Source organism: Sorex fumeus, unplaced genomic scaffold (assembly GCF_029834395.1).
Source record: "Sorex fumeus unplaced genomic scaffold, SorFum_2.1 ptg000009l, whole genome shotgun sequence".
NCBI lineage: Eukaryota > Metazoa > Chordata > Mammalia > Eulipotyphla > Soricidae > Sorex > Sorex fumeus.
In genome coordinates this window covers 4,318,707-4,340,056 of record NW_026606066.1, presented here as the reverse complement: position 1 = coordinate 4,340,056, position 21,350 = coordinate 4,318,707, and the positions used below count along the sequence as shown (strand labels likewise).

Below are 21,350 nucleotides of genomic sequence, written 5' to 3'. Positions count from 1 at the left end.
AATATCACATCTCAAAATATAAGTACTTACATGTCAATGGTCTAAGATGGATAAAAACATTCCTTTTCTTTAAGAAAAGATTTCTTCAGAAAAAAATTCAAACTACTTACTTAATCCTTTAGGATCTAATTAGATTTGTAGTCCTAAAGATAAAAATTCAGCTCAACTCATCTCTCCCCTGGCTTAAAAAAAAAAAAAAAAAACCAAGGACACTCAGTAACCAGCAAGCTCTTGTTTCTGTCTTATAATAAACCTTCTTTGTATTTATTCCACATCTTTAATATGAATCCCTCCAAACATTTTACAAATCGGATCTCATTAATCCTCAACAGCTCTGCTATGAGACCCTTGACAACTGCAATTATCCTGAATTTAGAGATGAAGAAATCACAGTACCAAGTAGATGTCTTTTCTCACTTAGCAAACAATGACTGTGAGGTACATAATACTTCTAATTCTCACACTTACAGTGATAAGTAATCATTCTTGTTGAAAAAAATTAAGTTGCACAATTCTTGGAGAATTTCTGAAAATTCATTTAAACTGAAAACGTTAATGAAAAGACTCTGAAATCCTTCAGAAAACAGTGAAAGTATAAACTCTTGGAAATATTAAAGGTCATCAGATCCAGCTTTATTGCCAGGCCTCCATGTCTCCTCTCAGGTCTAGCCTTCAACACTGTGGACTACTCAACTACTTGTGATGCTATACTGTTCTTTTTTTCCAACAGGAAAAAATATGAAGGAAATTCTCTAGATTCCTCTTCAAATTGTAGTTTGTCATAATAGTGTTATGATCTAATGGAAGATCAATGGAATTGAAGATTACTGATATAATCCAGTAAGATCCTATAAGAAAAACGAGGAATTAGAAATGTGGACAATGAATCAACCCAAATGATGTACAGTGGATATCAAACAACTTTAGAAAATAGAAATTTAAAAGCAGCAGAGTTGTTGGACACAACCCAAGGACTAAAGTGATCAAAGTTTCAATAAAGCCAAGAAAACAATTCTCCAAACCATGCTTTTCCAAAGGCTTTTGGAATTCCTGACATTCTGCAGAACGCAAACATATGCTGCTGTTAGAGTAGAGGTAAAAGAAAATATTTTTAAGCTTTTTAGTACTTCTTCAAGAAGGTAGAGATGGTAAGGATATTCTAGGGTCAATGTAGCCCTGGATAGAGGGTATGGAGTGCACTTTTAAAAGAAATTTTCATTAGTGAAACACCATGAGGTACAGTTGTAGACTGACACGTTTTTGTGCTTGGGTTTCAGTTATACAATGATCGAGTATCCATCCCTCCACCAGTGCCCATTCTCTACCACCAATGAGCCCAGTATCCCTCCCAATCCCCCCTCCCAGATCCCCCATAACAACCCGCCTCTGTGGCAGGGCATTCCCTTTTCTTCTCTCTCTCCTTTTGGGTGCTATTGTTTGCAAAAGAGGCATTGAGTGGCAATCATGTTTGGTCTATAGTCTAATTTCAGCATGCTTCTCCCATCTTGGGCGCATCCTCCTAACACCCTTTATTTGGCACTCCCTTCTCTATCTGAGCTGCCTTTACCCCTAGAGTGTGAAGCTGGCCCCCAAGCCATGGAATAAACCTCCTGGTACTTATCTTGGCTATTCTTTGGTGTTAGTCTCCTATACTGTTACTTTATATTGTCCAGGTGAATACAATGTCTGTCCCTCTCTTTCTGACTCATTTTCCTTAACATAATAATTTCCATGTAGTACCACTTGTATGTAAATTTCATGACTTCATCTTTTTTAACAGCTGCATGGTACTTCATAGTGTGGATGTACCACAGTTTCTTTAACTAGTCATCTGTTCTCGGGCACTCATTTTTTTTTTCCCAGATTTTGGCTTTTGTGAAATTAATGCCGCAAAATCCATGGCCTTCCTATATGCAAATAATGAGAGAGCTGAAAGTGACATAAAAATAACTATCCCATTCAAAATTGTGCCCCAGAAAATCAAACACCTCAGAATCACACTAATTAAAGAGCTAGAGGGCCTCCACAATAAAAACTACAAAATGCTATTCTATGAAATAAAAGAGGACATGAGGAAATGGAAACATATCCCCTGCTCATGGATAGGAAGAATTAACATTGTCAAAATGGCAATACTCCCCGAAGCAGAATACAGATTCAATGCAATCCCTATAAGGATACCCATAAAATTCTTCAAAGAAATCGATCAAGCACTCCTGCAATTCATTCGGAACAACAAACACCCACGAATAGCTAAAGCAATTCTTGGGAAAAAGATGTGGTGAGGCATTACCCTCCCAAACCTCAAAATGTACTACAAAGCCATAATAATTAAAACAGCATGGCACTGGAACAAAGGCAGGGCCTCATACCAATGGAACAGGGTGGAATATCCATACGCACAACCCCAAATGTATGAACATCTAATTTTTGATAAGGGAGCAAGAAATGTGAAGTGGGACAAGGAAAGCATCTTCAAAAAATGGTACTGGCATAACTGGAAAACCACATGCAAAAATGGGCTTAGACCTCAACCTAACACCATGCACAAAAGTCAAATCAAAATGGATTAAAGATCTCAACATCAGGCCAAAATTCATAAGGTATATTGAAGACAAGGTCAGCAAAACCCTCCAGTATTTTGAGGCTAATGGTACCTTCAAATATGACATTCCACTGACCAACCAAGAGGAAATAGAAATAAACAAATGGGACTATCTTATATTACGAAGTTTCTGCACCTCAAAAGATAGATTGACCAGAATACAAAGACAATCTACAGAATGGGAAAGGATATTCACCAAATACCCATCTGATAAGGGGTTAATATCAAGGATACACAAAGCACTGGTTGAACACAAGAAGAAAACATCCAACCACATAAAAAAAATGGGGTGATGAAATGAACAGAAACTTTCTCAAAGAAGAAATCTGAATAGCTAAAAGGCATATGAGAAAACGCTCTATATCATTAATCATCAGGGAGATACAAATCAAAACAACAATGAGATATCATCTCATACCACAGAGACTGGCCCACATCCAAAAGAACAAAAGCAACCAGTATTGGCACGGAAATGGCGAGAAAGGGACTCTCCTTCACTGCTGGTGAGAATGCCAACTGGTTCAGCCCTTTTGGAAAACAGTATGGATGATTCTCAAAAAATTAGAAATTGAGCTCCCATTTGACCCAGTATACCACTCCTGCAAAAAAGTATAGTCAAAATGACATCTGCACTTCTATGTTCATTTCTGGAGTGCACTTTGAAGACAGTGCTCCTCCACTGATTCTTCCTTCTATTCATGTCCTTGAATCAGACCGTTGGAGGTATACAATGTCTAAGTTAATAATTATTCTGTTCAGGTATTTGCAATAAAAAATACAGACAGTGCAACTTGTGAACGTATATGTTCAAAAAAGATTAATGAGGAGTTGCTGGAGCCAAGTCAGACGAACCATTTGGTGCTGGAGGGCAGTTGAACAACTACCACAGAAAGGTGACCAGGGAGTCCTGCTTGGATTTTATACTCAAATGATTTCACCATAGATTGATGGTCTTAGAATAAGTGCATAGTCTAATCTTGATTTTTTTTCTGCCATCAAGAAGACAAGAAGAACAAATGATAAAGAGTACAAAGGGAATCAATTGAAAAAAAAATATTTTTTATGCCATGGAATACAAAGGGAAAAATGAGGATCAATCACAGAAACATCTTATTGCATTGAATAAAATTTAATGTCCCCCTAGAGATCACTGGCTTATTTTTCAAGACTCACCTTAAGAATGACTGTATCTGTCAAACCTTTCTAACATTCCCTCTCAGAAAGAATTGGTCACTCATTTTTTGACTCACATTTTTTGAAGAGACTTATATCATTATATCCCTGACACATCATTGCACTTGTTTGTGTTTCTATCCTCTAACTTTATTCTTTAGAAACAGGACACAATTCTATCTCTTTCTGTCTTTCTAGCACATGCAATTGTGCCTGTCACATGCTAGAAGCCCTGAGAATATTTATTAAATGACAAGCTTGAAGAACTCCCTGGTACTGTGAAAAAGACAGAGTTGTCAGTATGTTGATGTGAAAGTTAAGTGTATCTTTAAAACACTTTCATCTCCTTCTCTGTCTAGCCTTTAGTTTTGTTTCTTTAAATGGACATCCTCCTCCACTTGCCATTTCCTTTAGAGGTTTCTTGTGGCCAAAAACCCCAGGTTTGGGATCTAAAATTGATATCTCTTTCCTAAAGTCACCATGACTCTAAAATAATACCTTTATCTCTTTACTTACATTTAAAAATTAAATATTTCTTCACTTATTAATAAAATAATTTTTTAAAAACATCAGAATATGAACCTGAATAAATTTCTAATTGGGAAAATATCAACAAAATATGATAAGATAGAAAGGAGAATACCAAACTTGTCAAATCAACTCCTGCCAAGAACAACCTTATACAGTATGGCTTAAACAGTACAGCATTGAATTACACCACTCTCCCCTTGCCTTGAAGCACATGTATTAAATATTTTTTCAGGCCAATAATATTGCTCATTATTGACTCAGATTCTATACCTGTCTCCACCTCCATGCTGTCTTCTTAACTCAGAGAATTGAAATTGGAGTCATTTTCTGTGACATGGCTATGGGGCACTTCCATCCTCTTGGGAAGAACAAAAAGAACTCCTTTTAAGAATGACCCTTTCATTATCATTTCCACCAGATTCCCAAAGGTGTTCTAAATAAAAAAAAAGGTTAAGAGACCTGTACTAACAAAAGACTCTTAATTTCATCTCCGAGAAGTGTGAATCAATCTTATTAAAAATTCTTTCAGAGAACAACTTTCCTCAGTTAACTCATTGCTGTTATTGCTCATTTAATATTTTTTCAATCTGTAGCTATTCAAAACTTCTATTATCATTTATAGGTATTTTTCACTGGATTTTAGCAAATGACATTAGAAATACTCCTAGCAAGTTACAATGCAGTGTCCACTATATAATTCACTGACAAATAGGTCAGCAGAATAGTTCTATGAACATACAGGAGATACAGAGAAAGGGAAATAAATCTGAATTTCTCAAAGAAGCATTGCAAAGCCTGTATCTGAAGCTCTAATAGGAAGAAATACCTATTTAATGATCTTGGGCAGGAATTAGTAAATCACAAATCTAAGACTTGGGAAGAAACCAAGGGATTATTTTTCTCCATAACCTATTGCTGGAATTCTTATAATTTCTCCATTAATTTATCATTAATATATCATTTGAACCATAAGTAACAAGGAAGTTGCTAACACTCACTATATTTTGATCTACTTTATTGTCCCAAGTTTTATAGCGCAACTCAGGAACAGCGGGATTTGTGCACTTATCTGAGACTTAGAGTCTGAGTTCATATTCACTATTTATAACCATGTCTTGGATTCCCATTTCCCTGAGTCAGACTCACTGCTAACACCTGCACTTTTACACTTACCTAGAAGTGTGTTTATTTGATTGTTTATTTGGGGGTCACATCGGGCAGTGTTCAAGGTTTCTCTTGGCTTTCTCTTCAGGGAACACTCCTAGAGGTGTACTGAGGAGCATATGTGGTACTAGGAGTTGAACCACGGTTGGCTGTGTGTGGAAGGCAAGTACCTTAACCTCCGTACTCTCTTCAGCCATTTAAATGGATTTAAAATGTGTAAACAAGTATAACACAAGAATGCTCAATTCCTACATTTAAACAGGATTTAAAAACCACAGATGCTTATGACATATGATGAAGTTTTTAATGAAATCATGTTCTAGAACAATGCTTTTCATTACGAGGTCTGTGGGTTTGGTGGATGTTGGTTCATAGGAGTACACAGGTTGAAAACTTTATAATATAAAAAATAGGAGGGAAAAATTCAAAAATAGCTTCCAAATTAAATTCAAATTAGTCAAAACATTTTTTATTTCAAAAACAAGTGACACTCTTTATGGTTAAAAATAAATATGTTCCTAGAGTTGAGGATGATGGATTAAGAAGCTAGTTCTACTTCTTATACACTATGATATTTTAGGCAAGTTCTATAAGTTCTATATGACTTAGTTTCTGCAACATAAAATACTGTGTATATTAACATCACCAAACATATAAGGCTGTTTTTAATATTGCTTTATACATAATGTGTAACATGTAGTTACATATATAATATATAGATAAGTAGTATGTAGTTTGATATAGATCATTTTCTTAATTATTTATTGACTTTTATGTGAACACAGTCATGGTATAGGCACAAACTGACTGCAAGTGTGCCAGAAGAATCATATACGGGTAATGTTAATGGGAAAGTGCTGAACCTTAGGTCTCTACAATCATCTGAATAAAGTCCAACGACATCACTGTCACTGTCACTGTCCTCCTGTTGTTCATCAATTTTGCTCAAGCGGGCCCAGTAACTTCTCTGTTTTGAGACTTCTTGTCACTGTGTTTGGCATATCGAATACATCATGGGTACCTTGCCAGGCCTTGCCGTGCAGGCAAGATACTCTTGGTAGCTTGCCAGGCTATTCGAGAGGGGTGGAGGAATAGAAGCCGGCTTGGCCGAGCTGGCTGCACACAAGGCAAACACCCTACCACTGTGCTATTGCTCCAGCCCCAACCACATCAAAGTTACATGATATAATTTAGAGATATAATTTAGAGAAAATGTTTCTGATAGACTATAGAAAAAAACCTGGTTCATTTTGATTAAATAGATGACTGACCTACATTAACTAATCCATGCCTCAGCATCTTCAGCCAACTGTACATAGTTCATGGAGACACTACAAGGACACTGTTTAATTACTGACATGTTGGTATTGTGATTCTAATCTAAAGAATTCTGCTGGCAAATAAGAGTTAATAATCAATTATACAGTTCTCTCCTTTACAAAAAGATTTATTTTTTTAATGTAGAAGTACTATTTATTCAAACCACTGATTAGCTGATTGAATTGTGCATGAACTCTACCACCTTACTTTTTTCCCATTTTTAATAATTTTATTTATTGAATCACCATGAGAGCAGTTACAAAGCTTTCGGGTTTAAGTCACGGTCATACAAAGAAACACCTGTACGTCCACCAGTGCCAATTCTCCACCACCAAAAACCCCAGTATGGCCCATCCCACACCCTCCCCCTACCTGTTGGTCAGATGATTTCCACATTACTCTCTCTCTCTACTTTCATCACATTCAATATTTTGACACCAGACCCACCATTATTATTGGGGATTTTACCCCAACACTCAGATCTGCTGAAAAGGCAACAGTAGACAATTTGTTTTCTATTGCTGGTTATGAATAACATATGATGTCACGTGGCTGCAGTACTGGCCATGTGATTTTGAAATTCCGAAATTTTAACAATTAAATCTGGAGGGATTTCTGCCAAAACATGCTGGGTTCCGAGATTTGTTCCTGAGTTTCTTGGATCATGGCCGTTAAGCAGCTTGATCAGAAGCCAGAATGGCCTTTTGTGGGAGGTGACTCGAGGTCTCATGGGGATGGGTATAAAAGGACCGGTTCTACCCCCATCCTGTGAGGCCCTGCATGTCTCATCACTGCGGGCCCAAACCTGACTGTCCAATGGCCTCTGGCAGATGGTGGCCACTGAGCCGCCAAGGGGGAGCAGGAAAAGGGACAGCACTCTTTCCCCTCTGGGGTGGCCCAGCAAAAATAACATACTGCAGATGCATTTCTGCCAAAAGCCTCTAGGTTTCGAAATTTGTTTCTGAGTCTCTGGGATCATGGTTCTTAAGCAGCTTGATCAGGAGCCAGAGAGGCCATTCGTGGGTGATGACTCGGGGTTTGGCTAGGGTCGGGAGGAAAGGGCCGGCTCCACCTCCATCCCGTGAGGCCCTGCGTGTCTCATCACTGCGGGTCCTAATCTGACTGTCCAGTGGCCTCTGGAGGATTATGGCCCCCGGGTCGCCAGGGGGAACAGGCCAAGGCATGAAACCTATTTCCACCTGGGGTGGCCCGGAGCCAGTAACCTACTGCTGGGACTGGATGTATTTCTGCCAAAAGCTGCTGGGTTTCAAGATTTGTTTCTGAGTCTCTGGGATCATGGTAATTAAGCAGCTTGATCAGGAGCCAGAGAGGTCATTTGTGGGCGGCAACTCGGGGTCTCGTTGGGAAGAAAAGGCTGGCTCCAGCCCCATCCTGTGAGGGTCCACGTGTCTCGTCATTGCTGGCCCAAAACTGACTGTCCTGTGGCCTCTATAAGATGATGGCCACCGGGCCTCCAGGGGGTACAGGCCATGGCACAAAACCTATTCCCACTTGGGGTGATCTATTGCCGGTAACCTACTGCAGGGACTGGACACATTTCTGGCAAAAACAGTTGGGTTTCGATATTTGTTTCTGAGTCTCTGGGATCATGGCCATTAAGCAGTTCAATCAGGAACCAGAGAGGCCATGATCCAATTATATAGCTGAGCCAGAGGTGGTTTGTGGTTGTGTCTCCCACATACCTAACTTTTGGCCGTTTACTTTCTTGGTAAATTTTGCCCCAAGTTTTCGGGGTCTGGCCAAAGGCACAACAGCAATTTTGTGGTACCTCGAAGTCTGAAGGCACCATCAGGCTGCTGATGCACTCACCTCACAGGTACAGATTGACCTGCTTGTGGCACCATACCCCCTATAACAAGATGTTTTCTCATTGGTTTGTGGGGGGCAGACATGATGGTGCTCAAGAAACATGCCTAGGACCTCTCTGTTCAGATAACACTCCTGGTGTTGCTTGGGTGAATCAAATGTGGTATTTTTGATAAAACAGTGTGTTACTTGCGAGGTAATCGCCTTATACCCTGATCTATAGGTCTGGCTCTTAAAACTATATAGTTCTAGAATGACCAGGTATAATCCTGCTTTCTCTCTTCCTGTTCTCTTCTTTGTTTTTCTTACAAAAATATTCTATTACATCAATTGGTCATAGTGATTATATTTGCACTTTGAAACTTTATTTACTATCTCACAGCATCCTTTTCAATGATGCAAGTAATCAAATAGAAGGAAAATAAAAATAAACTGAAAGAAGAGCAATTAAATTAGCTAGAACTTTGGTTTAAGGACTTAAAGAGCCCAAAGTGTATTAATCACTTTATATTTCCTTGCTTTTAAGTCTAACCATGCTTCATTCTTAGGTATAGTGAATAAATCTAATGGCCATACATACTGCATTATATCAACAAATTTGAGAACAGTAATACATTGTCTAATACCTAAATATAGATACAATCATAACCTTGCTACATTCCTATTCTAGAGATTGTTCTATCTCTTATGATTTTTATCTCATATTGTTGATTATAGACAATCCTCATTGTTCAATGAGACTAAATCATTTGTCAAGAAAATCTGATTTTCTTAATAGTTGTCAAAACTGATGTATTTCAGAGCCCTTTGTATGAAACAGATTCTAGTCTCTTTATGGTTCTTATCTTAGCGAATTCCATCTCATCCACATATCCACCATATATATACATACATATATATCACAAAATGTGTTTCTCACGACAAAGTCCAATACTTTATAGTGTCTTGTCTAACAATATTGTTTATTGTACTTTCATCAGTACACACTTCATTTATGCTAGTTGTTTAAATAGACTTAGTAAAAAATATTATAGCAAAGAAGACACAATATATGAAGCGAGAAACTTTGTGAATTTCAGACATGCTTATGACATTCTCATTTGTATTAATGGATTCTATCAGAGAGTAAATAATTTTAAAAATACTGCTAAACAGTTGAAGAAAATCAACGTCAAGTTACTTGTGACTTCAGCAGTGAATGGATACTGACCCTGAATACCAACTGAAGCTCACAACGGTAAAGCATAACAAGGTTTGGCTATAGGTCTAATAAGAGGATGTGAAAGTGGTACAAAATTCTATCAAAATTTTGCAGAGTTCTAGAGGCCATATTCATCCCTACATCATAGAATAATGTTTCATCCGGTTTTTATTCCATCAGTACTCACCATTTTTGCAGAGCACAATGGCCAGGTAGTCCTGAGAAGAATTAACATAGAGCAAGAGACTGGGTGACTGGGCTGACATAAAGCTAAATGCAATGCTTTCCTTGGACGGAGCTGCATCTATGTATATTGACGAGGATGAGAGATTTATATTTTTGGTGACAGGATAGGGGTCTTGAAACATGTAAGTTACTGAAGTGCCAACCTCAAAAAGCGCAGAAACTTCTGTAAAACATAAGAAGAGAAAAAACACAATAAAACATTAAGTCAATCATTTGACTTAGTCAATCATTTGACAATCATTAGCCGGAACTATTATAGTCTTTCATGAAACAAGCATTAAATGAGCTTTTTTGAATGAGTTAAGTAATACATTCTCATAGTAAGTTCAAAGTAGAAAGGGTTATTATTCTTATTGGCAAATGCAAAGCAAACCTAGCCAAAGTTAGTACCCTGAACAGTTTTCAAGTTCACAAGGATTTCAGACTTGAATTATGACTTTTAAATTTAATAGAATATCCATTTGCAGAATTACTACCATGTGCTTGGATAATTTATTGAGAAGCGAAAATAATAATAATAATGATAATAATGATGATGATGGTGGTGATGATGGTGATGTTGATGATGATAATGATGATGATAATAAAGTCTCCATGGTCTACATTATATGCAAGCATTGGACTAGAATCTTCTTATATTGAAGACTAAAAACGTGTTTATGTTTTCTGGTGAATCAAGAGGATTCTGAGTGGTGCTATGTTCCTGAGAGTAGGGTATCATGAGAGAGAGCATTATCAGTAATGCTTGTCGTGTTGGGTATAGTGTGAGGATCCATAAAAATATTGAGGAAATTCATAGAAAAAATATAGAGAACCAACTCCTGGAATCATTGTTTTTTTCTTTTAATTTTGAGAACTTGATACTCAATTCCAAATAGTAGCATCGATTTGGAGAGATAGATTTTCATAAGGGAAACAGTATCTATAGTGCATCAAGATAATTCTGTTACCTCGGTAGAGAAAAAGATGAAACCTATAGACTTATGATGTTCAATTAGCAGTAATATGCAAAAAACCCTGAAAGAGCCTTGAATATGGCACTTTAAAAATCTCAGGGCTAGGACAAAGGAGATGTTACTGGTGCCTGCTCGAGGCAATCAACGAACACCAGGATGATCGTGATCGCGATGCAAATAAGTCAACCCTCCCTTTATACTTTTTTTGGTTTGTTATTTTAGTGAACTGAAACCTGATTTGTTTTATTTTATTTATTTTTAAGTGTTTTGTTTATTTATTATTTTGTTTTGTGACCACACCTGGTAGTGTTCAGGGCTTATTCCTGCCTCTGCACTCTGGAAGTACTCATGATATTGTCAGAGGACCATATGGGATGCTGGGGATTGAATTTGGGTCATCTGCATGCAAGACCAGATTCCTACCTGCTGTCCTATCACTCTAAAACAGATAGGATGACAGATAGCTTTTTCCTGTCCTACCCTCCAAAACAGAATTTGTTTTAGTCTTGTTTGATTTCATATTATCTTGGTGATATAAAGCAGGTTAAATGAGACTCATGGAAGCTACATTTTCCTCTGGTTATTGTAATATGCTTATTTGAAATATGACTATTGAATAAATAACATGATGAATATAAATCATTTAGTGAATTAGACATCGCAGATTGAACTCGTAACCACTCCATGTTAGAAATAATTTAATCCAAACCCACTCAACTACCATCATACAATGCTCTTTAGTATTTATCAATCCAAGTACTAAGATATTTCATTATTTCTATCAAGAATTGTCTGCCATTGATTTTTAGTATTATCCTTACTCATTATCAGGACAGAAAGCAAAGTTACCTTTAGAGAAAAATGCAACTTAGATCTGGCAGAAAACCTGTGCCATGAAAACAACATAATCAACATTAACATATATTAGCATGATTAATTTCTCTTCTTTTTTCTGAATGATAAGTGGAAAGTAACTAAATCTCAAAAAAAAAAAAACTCTGATTGAGCCAGTGGCACCTAGAATTTAATCAAATCTGGCCTTTTCTTTCCAATTCTATTGCAAATTTGTTCTACCTTTGTGAAAACTCTAGAACAGCTTGCGGCAGTGCCAAAAAATTAAAGTCTCATCTTTATGCATGTTGCTTATCAGATTGGGAATACTGGTTCATTTTTACTAAAGGATCAGAGAATGTGCTTTGCATTTATCATGCAGGTTATAACATTAGTACTTGTGATTACAAAAATATGCAGCTGAGACTTGTGACAGCAAGGATTCTCATTAACCATTAGCTTGATTCAAACACTTTCCTTGAGTAATTTACCTCAGAGATTTTTGAGATAAATTTTAAGTAACTATCGCCTAGTTAACAGAGTGACTATTATTTTATATTTTTGTGTGTTAAAATGTAAACATAAGCCAGAGAAATCTGTGATGATTAGCATATAATATGGTAACATATGCAAATATATTATATTTCTTTCCCCTTTGTAGGGGACAGGGCAGATTGTGTCATATTTAGGGTATTACTCAGGAACTGCTCCTGTGCTCAGAATTGACCATCTGATGTTCTCATGGAACCACAAGTGGTGTTGGGCATAGAAACTGAGGTTAAATGCATGCTGGCAAACTCCTAAACCTCTGCAATATCTCTCTGTTCTTTCTAGTTTTTATCACTTTGCAAAGGACAGAAAACTAAAACCAATATTTTAAAGTAGCTATGTTCTATCAAATCTCTATTGACTCCTTACCCCTAGCCTAAATTCTAATTATTTATATGTTTAGATATCATCGATGCTAACATAAAATTAAATGTAGAGAAAAATGATTCCCACTATTATCTGTTTCTTATACTTTCATGGGCTGAGCGATAGCACAGTGAGTAGGGTGTTTGTCTTGCACACAGTCAACCGGAGTTCGATTCCTCTGCCCTTCTTGGAGATACCGGCGAACTACTGAGAATATCACTCTCACATGGCAAAGCCTGCCAAGCTCCCAGTGACGTATTCGATATGCCAAAAAAAGTAACAAGAAGTCTCACAATGGAGACGTTACTGGTGCCTGGCTTGAGTAAATAGATGAACAATGGGAGTACAGTGCTAACATGCTATACTTTCATAATCTAATAGCTTAATATATTTGACGATATTTAAGCTCTGATTTCTTTTTTTAATATATTTATATATATATATATTTTTTATTAGTGAAACACCATGAGGTACAGTTTTAGATTTACTATTTTTTGTGCTTGGGTTTCGATTATACAATGATCAGATACCCATCCCTCCACCAGTGCCCATTTTCCACCACCATGGATAATATCTCCCCCACCCCCATCCCCCATCCCCCCCTGCCTCTGTGGCAGGGCAATCCCCTGTGTTCTCTCTCTCCTTTTGGGTGTTGTGGTCTGCAAAAGAGGCATTGAGTGGCAAATATGTTCAGTCCATAGTCCACTTTCGACATGCATCTCCCCTCTTGGGAGGATCCTCCAAACACCCTTTATTTGGTGTTCCCTTCTCTATCTGAGCTGCCCTTTCCTTTAGAATGCCCGACTGGCCACTAAGCTATGGAGTAATCCTCCTGGTGCTGATCTCAGCTATTCTTGGGTATTAATCTCATATTTTGTTACTTTATATCCCCCAGATGAATGCAATCTTTCTATGTCTATCCCTCTCTTTCTGACTCATTTCACTTAGCATGATACTTTCCATATTGTACCACTTGTATGTAAATTTCATGACTTCATCTTTTCTAAGAGCTACATAGTACTCCATTGTGTAGATGTACCAAAGTTTCTTTAACCAGTCATCTGTTCTTGGGCATTCAGGTTTCTTCCAGTTTCTGGCTATTGTAAAGAGTGCTGCAATGAACAAACAAGTGCAGATGTCACTTCGACTACACATTTTTGCCTCTCAGGGATATATTCCCAGGAGTGGTAATGCTGCGTCAAATGGGAGCTCAATTTCTAATTTTTTGAGAATCGTCCATACTGTTTTCCAGAAGGGCTGAACCAGTCGACCTTCCCACCAACAGTGAAGGAGTGTCCCTTTCTCGCCACATCCGCGCCAGCATCAGTTGCTTTTGTTCTTTTGAATGTGGGCCAGTCTCTGAGGTGTGAGATGGTATCTCATTGTGGTTTTGATCTGCATCTCCCTGATGATTAATGATGTAGAGCATTTTCTCATGTGCTTTTTTGCCATTCGGATTTCTTCTTTGAGAAAGTTTCTGTTCATTTCATTGCCCCATTTTTGGATGGCGTTGGATGTTTTCTTCTTGTGGATTTTAACCAGTATTTTGTATATCCTGGATATCAACCCCTTGTCAGATGTGTATTCAGCGAATATCCTTTCCCATTCTGTAGACTGTCTTTGTATTTTGGTCACTGTTTCTTTTGAGGTACAGAAGCTTCTTAGTTTAAGATAGTCCCATTTATCTATCTCTGTTTTCACTTGATTGGCCAGTGGCGTGGAATCTTTGACGATACCATTAGCTTCAATGTCATGGAGGGTTTTGCCAACTTTGTCTTCAATGTACCTTATGGTTTCTGGTCTGATGTTGAGGTCTTTAATCCATTTTGATCTTACTTTTGTACATGGTGTTAGGCAGATTTCTGAGCCCATTTTTTTTGCATGTAGCTGTCCAGTGATGCCAGCACAATTTGTTAAAGAGGCTTTCCTTACTCCACTTCACATTACTTGCACCTTTATCAAAGACTAGATGATCATATGATTGAGGGGAGATGTCAGTATATTCAACCCTGTTCCATTGGTCTGCAGTTCTGCCTTTGTTCCAGTACCATGCTGTTTTAATTATTACTGCTTTGTAGTACAGTTTGAAGTTCGGGAGGTTGATTCCTCCCATTTCCTTTTTCCCAAGAATTGCTTTAGCTATTCGTGGGGGCTTATTGCTCCATATAAATTTCAGAAGTGTTTGCTCCATTTCTTTGAAGAATGTCATGGGTATCCTTATAGGGATTGCATTGAATTTATACAATGCTTTCGGTAGTATTGCCATTTTGACAATGTTAAGTCTCCCGACCCATGAGCAGGGGATATCTTTCCATTTCCTCATGTCCTCTTTTATTTTCTGAAGTTAAGCTCTGATTTCTTTGAACATTAAAACCATTTGGATAAATGAAGAAAATAAATCATTTGAAGGTGATTATTTATTGAATTTCTTCAATAAATAATTATTAAAATAGTGATCATCACACTATTCTATGGCCCCAGTACTACTATGAGCTTGAGAACATTATCTATTCTAGAGGGAACCTTATCTAGAGAGAACTGTGCTTTTTAGATTCTCCGAAGACATGAAACATAAACAAAAATTATAAAGTCAAAACAAACCAATGAAAGATAGTTTAGAATGTGATTTGTAATTGGAAGGAAGAGACAACGATTCCAGTGTGGGGATTTTCGATGAGCCAGACCAACATGGAACGACTCAATGGAGAAGTTTGACAATAGAGCTAATGTATGATAAGAACTCAGAGAAATAACTGGGTAAGAGAAAGGGAGGTACTGGAGAGGTGTGTGCCTCCTAGTTGGCCATAGATTCTGAAATCTGAACTTGACTATATTATTGTCCAGGTTTCTTAGAGGGTCCCCCTCACCTTGGATTATTCAAATACAAATAGAGATGAATTCAATCCTTTGGAGCATAGAAGGAAGTTGGAATAAATAATGAAAAGACAAACTTTTTTTTTTCTTTTTGGATGACACCCAGTGATGCTCAGGGGTTATTCCTGGCTCTGCACTCAGGAATCACTCTTGATGGTGCTTGGGGGACCATATGTGATGCCAGGGATTGAACCCAGGTCGGTTGTATGCAAGGCAAATATCCTACTCGCTCTACTATAGCTTTGGTCTCAAGAAAAACATTTTGTGAAATAATGTGTGTCAGGTATTATCTTAAGTCTTTTGTGAATTGCTCATTAAATGTTCAACCAGAATTCATGGTGTAATATTTCTGATTTTTGCATATAAAATATATATGCATATATATTATAAATGATTGTCTTTGATTATATTTGATTTTTCACTTTTACATATATCAAAATCCATTTATAAATAGAATTTCAAATGAACTCTTTACAGTTTTAATTTAAAAATAAATGACAGCATTGTAATTGTAATAGTCATTTTTTCTACATAAATGTGGAGGCAAAAATAGATTAAAGAGAAAACACATCTGCAAAATGTCTTGGAGAAACTGATAACTAGAGAAAAAAGAATTGGGTTTCTACTTCACACAATAAAAAATTGCTCAAATGAATCAAGATTAAATATAATAAAAATAGACTTCTTAGGAGAAACCATGGACATGCATTTAAGTGAAAATAGGGATTTATTTTTTTCAGATATAATACCAAAATCCTAGGAACAAGGGGGAAATGGATACATTTTGCTTAATAAAAATGATCTGTGTGTGTGTGTATGTGTTTTAAAGATACTATCAAAGAACTGAAGTGTGGAGACAATATTTTGAAACCATGAATCTTATGTAGATATTATATTCAGTGTATACAGAGAATTTCTACAATTGATTGATAGAAAAGTAACCTAAATAAAAATGGGCAAAATATTTAGATAGATGTTTTAACCAGAATTTATATAAATGGCCAATAATCACATAAAAAGACATTAAATATTTTTTGTCATTAGGGAATTGCAAATCTAAACTGCAATGAAGTATTATAATACATTCGCTACTGGATGTCTAAAATGTAAAAGCAACTTATAAGTTTTTATGTAGATATGGAAAAACTAAAATAGTCATGCATTGCTTGCCAGAAGATAAGATGAACAACTATTTTGAAAAGCAGTTTAATAAGTCATTATTACATGACCCATTGATCCCAGTTTAGAAAGTATACCAAAGGCAAAATAAATGTATTGTAAATTCAAATCCATATCTATACAAAGATGCATACATGCATATCAATGGAATCTTTAATCATAAAAGTTAAAAAAATAGGGACTGAAGTAATGATACCAAGGGTAGGACAACTCTATTGCATGTGGTCAACCCAGATTTGATCCTTGACACTCCATAATGTTCCTTGAGCACTGCCAGGAGTGCAAAGCCAAGAATGAACACCATTTGGTGTCCTTCACACCTTCCCAAAAGTAATTCTAAAGAAATAGAAAAATACCAAGATCATGGACTGGTAAATGGATAAATAAAATTTAGTGGTAAAATTATAAAATGGAGAAATTTTTTAGAGTTAAACAGAATAAACTTTTATTCCTGACATGGGTAAGAAAGCATGAGCTTTAGGGTACTTGCCTTGTACCTCAGCTATGCTTTAGAATCCCTGGCACTGTCTTGTTCCCTAGCTATTCATTAGAATCTCTGGCACTGCATATGGTCTCCCAAGAACCACCAGGTGTCACTCCTAAGCACGGAGCCAGGAAGAGACCCTGAGGACCACTGGTGGTTGTCCAAACGTAACCCTAGTTCCCCAAGGAGAGGGGCAGAGGGATGATTAAAATAAAACACTAATAAATGCTTTAATCTGAGTGGGCTTTGAAAAGATTATATTAATTCTAAGAACCAAATAAATACAATTCTGCATATGCCTCCTTTCTAGACTGGGGATAAAAGATATAAGTTGACGTTAGAGGTTAATTGTTATTTTTGCTATTATTTGCTTGTGTACCATAACCAGAAAAAGAGCATATGTTAATAGAAAATGGTCTGATTCAGAGAATGGAAAATGGACACATGTTCATTATTCTGTACCAGACATTTTTAACATTTTTATACCCTAAAATTCACATGCTCAAGCAAGTAGCACAGAAAACATCTCAGTAGGGAATACCCTTAGTCAAGACTATACTGTAACTAATGGCTCCTGTTTTATTTCCAAGTCACATTCCCTAGAGGCATTAACACAGCTAAAAGATTTTGTTGAAAAGTTCATCCTTTATAATTTAAAATTGCTGAATAGCATAAAGGGGACATTTTCTTCAGAACTATGAAAAAAAGGGCGGGGGAAGTTTGGAAACAAATGTGAAGCAAGATGAAAAGGCTAAGAATACATTTGTGTTTTTCACTTTTATAACAAAAGTAAAAGCAGGTAGGAAGAATGAAATCTTCCAATGTATGTAGCTGAAAGATACTGTTGCATGAAGAATGTATAATTGATGTGTTTTTTTAAAGAAATTTTTAAAAATTAGACTAAATTTGGAGCAATATGTCTGTAATATGTTTGAACAATGTCCTGGGGAAAATTCAGATACTTCTACCAATCTGTTTATCCAAATGAAAACCTGACTATAGATACTACAAAATAGTAATAATATATTTCAGCGACTGTGCCTGGTTGTGGACTGGAGCTATAGCACAGTGGGTGGGGCGTTTGCCTTGAACGTGGCCAACCCGGGTTTGATTCCTCTGTCCCTCTCGGAAAGCCCGACAAGCTATCAAGAGTATCCCACCCTCACAGCAGAGCCTGGCAAGCTCCCCGTGATGTATTTGCTATGACAAAAACAGTAACAAGAAGTCTCACAATGGAGATGTTACTGGTGCCCCGCTCAAGCAAATCAATGAACAATGGTATACCAGTGACAGTGACAGGTAATACACACACAGACACACACACACACACACATATGTATGTATATATATATATATATATAGAGAGAGAGAGTTTTTACCATTTAAAGGTGACATTTATATGTTTTTAGGGAAGTCATATAGAGTATTCACCAAGTGTGAATACCCAGTAACACTGCTTGTTTTTGTTCACATTATGTGCTTACTGAGTCGGAATTCATTCACTTCAAGCTCCTCTGCAGGGCCCAATACACCTTTGGCTCTGAAACGTGCACATTGTTTGTTTCCCAGGAAGTGCAATGCTTCTCAGAATGACTAATTCAATCTAATTGGGGATAAAACTGATATAAATGAATAAAGAGTTTAAATTATACAGTTGCTTCAAGAGAACATTGGATGCTTCTATTCCCCTATTGTTTGTAAGTTTCAACAGTAAGTTGGACTAAATAGAGAATTGTTTGGTAATGGTGCTTTGGGAATGTATTTCAATGAGTTGACAAGAATTATTTATAATTGCCTTCATTGTGTGTATGTAAATGGTATCCCAATGTAATTAAAACATTTCTTTTTAATAGCTTAAATGTTGCTCTTGAAATACTGTTATTTTATTTGTTCAACAAACAATTTTTCTATCAATAAAATGTTAAAATTCTGCAAATTCATAGTATGTAAGTCTTATATGAAAATAATATATATATACATATATATTTCTGGTAACACTGTAGCTCTGTCCTCACGTTCATCTATTTGCTTGAGTGGGTACCAGTAACATCTCAATTGTGAGACTTGTTGTTACTGTTTTGGGCCTATAGAATACTCCACGAGGAGCTTTCTAGGCTCTGCTGTGCTGGTGGGATATTCTTGGTAGTTGCTGGGCTCTCCAAGAGGGATGGAGGAATCGAACCCAGGTTGGCCATGTGCAAGGCAAACACCCTACCCTCTGTGTTATCACTCCATCCCTGTATTTCTGGTAAGTTGCAGAACTGTCTTAAATTTGTCTAGATAATTTATACTCTGATAGTAATTTCTTGTCCTGTAATGTTTTTCCATGAAGGTTAGCTATTTTTAGTTTAAAGAATTGATGAGATGAGTAGAACAAGAAAGAAAAACGCAGGAAAGGAATTTTGTTCTGTGCTTATTTCCAACACCTTGATGAAATAAATATTGATTGTAAGCTTCAAACTCTGCTAATTTCTCTATATAACAAGGTTATTTTAATATGTAACAAAATGTAATTTATAATAATTTACCAAGGATGGCTTATGGACACTCCATAGCTAGACTACATGATACTTTTATCAAAAATTTTTGAATAAAGTACTGGAATTAAAAGCATTTGTGTTACCATTCATGAATTGTCTGATCTAACAAGCATGAGAGTCCACTTCTCCTAGAGCTCAGATGATTACTTAGCAATAGACAGTGAATTAACTTGATCTAATTTAATTGTATGGCCAATGTCCAGATGTGTTGGTAATAAAAGTATGAAATAAAACGAGGGTCTCGTCAGAGTATCTAAGTAGAGGGAAATTGAGGAAAGGGACTTAAACTTTTGAGGACTATGTAAGGGACTGTGTGTTCATATCTTGATCATAGACTGTAGGCTCTATGTCATAACTTAAAAGAAAAATGTAAGTGCCAACTGTACCTTTTCTGCAAAAGGGACCTTCATATGGTGAATTAGTGCAATCACAGAAGTATCCACTGTGCTTTTCCACACACTTGCCCCCATTATGACAGGTGCTTCCATAACTGCTGCAATGACCAGGACACCCTGGCCGGACTCCACTTGTGACCTTGGCCTTCTCCTCCAGGTCCAGTTTCTGCCCATTCAAGTGTAAGGAGCGTAAGCATCCCAAGAAGCCTTTCTGTCTTGATGATGTTCCCCCTAAAGGGTAAAAATCAAAGAAAAAATTGTAGGTATTATAAGATTTCATTGGTTTACATTTAAATTTGGGGTTGGTAGTGGTTCATTATTGGTTAGTTGGCATATTGTTTAACTTTTCTGTTGAAGTAATCATAATTAGACATTCTGAAAGTTCTGGGGAACCTCTCACTCAGCGCCATATCTGTAGCTTCATCCATCGTTTCAAGCAAAAAATATTTACTATGCAGTTCTCACAGACATTAACAAATTTCCATTTAAGAAGAAATCTTTGACCTTTGTTTTCCCAAAGACATGAAAAATAAAGTTTTTAAGATATAAAAATAATATATACACTGAGTTTAAAAACTGCCTAGAGAAAACCTATGTTTATTCATATTGTAAACTCACTCCCATTACTAAAAAAGTTTATAGTCTATGAGAACTTCTGTATAATAAATGTTTAATATAGAAATAAACATGATAGCATTTCTTGAAAGTTTTTTTTTAAACTTTCTTTTCAGGATCCACCTTAAGTTTTCAGTGGGATTTGCAATGTTTCTTACAAATTATTTAAGACCAGTGCAGATGTGAAGTGGCAGTGTGGAAATTGAAGATTTGATCAACCCAGGCTTCTCATAGGATAAAAATGTGCACCGAGAAACAACAAGCCAAGACACTGAGTGAAATCCTATGAACAGATATTTGCTCATACTGAGAGTCTGAGAAAAATCAGAGAAGACATATTTGCAAACTGCCTTTAAAGAACACAAATTCAATTTTAAATCAAATACTTTGGCTCCAAGTCACACAAAAATATAAATGAGAGTCATAGTAAGCTATTCAGAGTCGCTGAAGTATACCAATATAGAGAAGGGACCCTTGCATTCAAAACAACCAAG

The 21,350-nt window shown here is 36.6% G+C and overlaps 1 protein-coding gene across 1 annotated transcript in view; it reads right to left on the bottom strand.

Annotated features, from left to right (window-relative positions):
* The window catches only part of CNTNAP5 (contactin associated protein family member 5), a 973,836-nt gene that overhangs the window by 117,462 nt on the left and 835,024 nt on the right, over positions 1 to 21,350 (bottom strand). Inside the window, exons 18-19 of the mRNA XM_056110141.1 lie at positions 20,233 to 20,472; positions 10,009 to 10,230 (exon numbers count right to left, since the gene is read on the bottom strand). Of these exons, the coding sequence (XP_055966116.1) occupies positions 10,009 to 10,230; positions 20,233 to 20,472 (462 nt within the window). The remainder of the gene's footprint in view (positions 1 to 10,008; positions 10,231 to 20,232; positions 20,473 to 21,350) is intronic.